The 3,709-nt window shown below is 32.5% G+C and overlaps 2 protein-coding genes across 2 annotated transcripts; one reads left to right on the top strand and one right to left on the bottom strand.

The window, feature by feature from the left end:
- Positions 1–869: 869 nt before the first annotated feature.
- On the bottom strand, positions 870–2,546 carry LOC116351871. Its single transcript, XM_031784018.1, has 3 exons — positions 1,526–2,546; positions 1,171–1,409; positions 870–981 (listed from the first exon to the last, which is right to left on the bottom strand). Exons 1-2 carry the CDS (start codon positions 2,220–2,222, stop codon positions 1,327–1,329), a joined length of 780 nt encoding a protein of 259 aa, XP_031639878.1. The 5' UTR covers positions 2,223–2,546; the 3' UTR covers positions 870–981; positions 1,171–1,326.
- A 336-nt stretch (positions 2,547–2,882) lies between these two features.
- LOC116351872 (exosome complex component RRP40) lies at positions 2,883–3,704 on the top strand (the record flags this gene model as incomplete). The annotated part of the gene is made up of 3 exons (XM_031784019.1): positions 2,883–3,282; positions 3,357–3,611; positions 3,685–3,704. Coding segments are annotated over exons 1-3 (588 nt in total), but the record flags the coding sequence as incomplete, so codon positions are not given.
- Between the last annotated feature and the right edge of the window lie 5 nt (positions 3,705–3,709).

Raw genomic sequence — 3,709 nt, 5'->3', positions numbered from 1 at the left:
ATGCATTGTGCGAAAAATGAATTCTACTTATTAAATTCGCATGATTTGAGAGAATAAAACACACTAAAAATTAATAGATTTTTTTTAGAATTTAAAATTTTGAAAATTTAACGGAGTTTTTAAGTTAACTCAGATGAACAAAAAGATTAATTAAGATTGTTTCTCGCACCTTTGATGATACTGCAATCGACCGATCTGTTTGATGATACTGTTTCTGATAAAATTCCTTCTTGTAATAAAATCGATCGAATATTGCGAAAAAAATAATCAAAGTTAAAAAAATCAAAGCATTTTCATCATTTCTTGCACTGTTTCAGCAAATTTAATAAAAAAACACGAAATCAAAGTTATTTAGTCAGTAATAAATAAGCATTTATTCAAACCCTATGAATAATCAATCAATATTTTTTTATAACGGTTAGGAGTGTAATTGATAATTAAGACTGTTCAATTGACCGACTGAATGAAAACTGAAAATATTATCACTAAATGTATAGTGAAATCCATACAACATGTGACTGTTTGTATGTGTTATATGTGCAACTCTGCACACACCTACATAATACAATATTATGTGCATTCTATATATATAAACCATTTGTTTCGATTTTATCATATATTTTTTCTAGCAATATTTATTGCATTGTTGCTTTGGTTATAATAATCGTGTTTTGAATGCTTCAGTAGCGAAATGGATTTTTTTCGATAGTCTTATTTTGTATAAAAAGTTTTATTATAGCAAAATGTGTGGTGTGTTTAAATACTATTGTTTCGAAAGTTGGGAGAAAGACAAGACGACAATAGAATTGAAATGAAAACAATTACGATTAAAATTCTGATTCCGTTCTCCGCTTTTTATTCATAGTTTTGAAAACTATTCAGATTGAAAGTTTCGTTTTCAATTCAGTTGGATCGTGAAGCAAATATAAAAAAAGTTAGAGAGACAAGTTCAGTTTACAGATATTGTAATTAAAACGATAACTAAATTTGATTGATTATCATAATTCGAAATTTTTAGACGACAATATTTATAATTTATTATCAATATTGGGGTAGCATTCGTGTGTAGTTTCAGTCAATTTTACCGTCAAAATGGAAAGGAAAAAAAGAAAAAAACAATTCAGTTAGATTGAATGCAAAACTTAACTATCAATTCAATAAAGTACTCACCTACGGGTTCTTTTATATTCCGCACAGCCCTAAATAGGGACCCGTACTGCGGTCAAGGGTACAATACAAATCCTTGGATTTAAACTATTCACGCCTAGTAACTAACAAAATTGTTAATATATTCTTCTTAAGATTATTGTTGATTTTATGCTGCTATCAGTTGACATTTTTCGCATGGTGTGGATTGTCAGGTCTCTTCAACGAATCGGGCAATGGTATGCCAAAAAGACGACACATTCCTATAAAATCAGAAACAAATACAAAACTTTAATCAATTAATATGAACACTGAACACCTAACGCTCTGCTCTTTATTCTCAATTTAATATTAATACAATATACAATTATGCACATACCTTTGAATAAAATATTCTTTGCGGCAACAATGTCACGGTGCCAAATGACTACGTGCTCAATCATGTCTTCTGGTGCAGCATCACCCAATTCATGGTATTCTCGAGTTAATGACCAAGTTTTGAAGATAACTTTTATCTTTGGCACTAAACGCTCGATGTTCTCACGATCTGGATTGATTGCTCTCTCTACAATTCGCTCTTTCTTAAGCTCTTGTCTGCTCAAATTCGTCACAATTATCGGTGGTAGTCCAACAATCGGTTTTGGTATGCAATTTCGACAAATTTTGAATCGATGATTTTTGGTTTCTCTTGGAAATCGCTCGTGACAATTGGCACACGTTATTGATGTACCCCATTCATCTTGAAGACTGACCTTTGTGTGCTCTTGTTTCTTGAAACTGATTGCCAATTTACGCGTTCCCGGGCATCTTTTCCGCTTCTTTATGCCCCATGGCCGATTTGGTGCCATTTCTCCAGCACCAATCCAAATCCAAGACGGTTTGTTGTTCGTTACCCGCATGGCAACTTTATCACTTGTTTTGGTAGCCTTGATGTGATGATCGAGATCCATTCGTGCATATTTTCGAGTCGCATATGCTTGCATTCCCATTCGTAGCATTTTGATGCGATGCTGAATGTACGATTTCCACGTTGATCCAAGCGGTGATGGTATGACTGGGTACGACTTGAAATCCATTTGTTTCGATTTGAATTTGGTGTGCACACAATCAAGAACATTCGGGCATACACAGTATGACTTATTAAAGAAGTATTGAAAGAGAGTGATAGAGCTATATACATTGTGGCTTACTGTTTAACAAAAGCGGATTTTTACAAAGATGTATGCAGTCCAGCCGAAATGTAAAACTTCACAGAGTGTTTACTCAGTGAAAAATACAAATACACCATACATTCGATAAAGCGAAAATCGCCATGTATTAAAAATAAACAATAATTTGGTTTCGAATTACACAATGCTGACGTTTCTTCTCTTCTAATACACTTCTGTATTATTCTGATCCATGTTGATTTTTTGCTTTCAGAAAATATCATTGACTGGATGTAAATAAAATACATGCATATAATCAACTTTCCATTGACACGAAAATGACCACCAAAATGGGTCAAAGCGTTACATTTTTCAACGTTGAAAAAGGTGAAAAACGTTACAAATTGGTATATCGCGAAAGTTAAAGTTATTGAAAATATGATTTTTTTTAATAATTTAAATTGGAAATTTTATTATTTTCAAACCATTCAACAGTTTTCAAATTACAAGCATGTTCAACAATAGTAAATAAAAACAATGATGGCACTCTAATCGTTTAAAAGAACTTGAAGACATTAAAAAGTTGGGTTATGAATATACAAAGTGACAACAGAGAAAATAGTCAAACAAACTTGACTACTTTAATTTTGAACATTCATTAAAATAAATTTATAAATGGATATTCAAGTTGGAGATATCGTTTTGCCAGGAGATGAAATATTACTGCCATTATTGGATCATCCAAAAAAGATGAAAGTCTTATTGGGTCCCGGACTTCGACAACAAGACGGTAAAGTGTTCGCCTGTAAAGCCGGTATTCTAAAACAAAAATCAGTCAACACTTTTTGGGTGGATGCGATACAGAAACGATATATTCCAAGCAAAGGTGAAACAGTAATCGGATTGGTTATTCAGAAAGCCGGCGATATATTTCGTGTTGAAATTGGTTCAAATGAATATGCTACTCTGTCATATTTGGCGTTCGAAGGTTTGTTTTTCTAATTTTCCAATGAATATTTTTCTAATTCCTAAATCTGTTTTGTTTGTTTTTGGTGTTTGAAGGTGCAACAAAAAAAAATCGGCCAGATGTGAATGTTGGTGACATAGTGTTTGCTAAACTACTAGTTGCGCACAAAGATTTCGAATCTGAACTTATTTGCGTCGATTCATTGGGGAAAAAACAGAAATTAGGTTTATTACGTGATGGATTTGTATTCAACTGCAGCATTAATTTGAGTAGACGTTTACGTAGCAATGAATGTCCGCTTTTGGAATCAATTCAAAAACATATCCAAATTCCAGTCGAAATAGTTGTTGGTTTGTATTATTATTTATTTCCGGAATTCATATACTCACATTCGCCAATTTTTATTTTTATTGTATACTTCAGGTATGAATGGCCGTATTTTCGTGAA

The sequence above is a fragment of the Contarinia nasturtii genome, unplaced genomic scaffold, assembly GCF_009176525.2.
Source record: "Contarinia nasturtii isolate CC-2019 unplaced genomic scaffold, AAFC_CNas_1.1 Cnas_scaffold_6507, whole genome shotgun sequence".
NCBI lineage: Eukaryota > Metazoa > Arthropoda > Insecta > Diptera > Cecidomyiidae > Contarinia > Contarinia nasturtii.
Note: the sequence above shows the minus strand (reverse complement) of the source record. Positions and strands in the feature narration are given on the sequence as shown.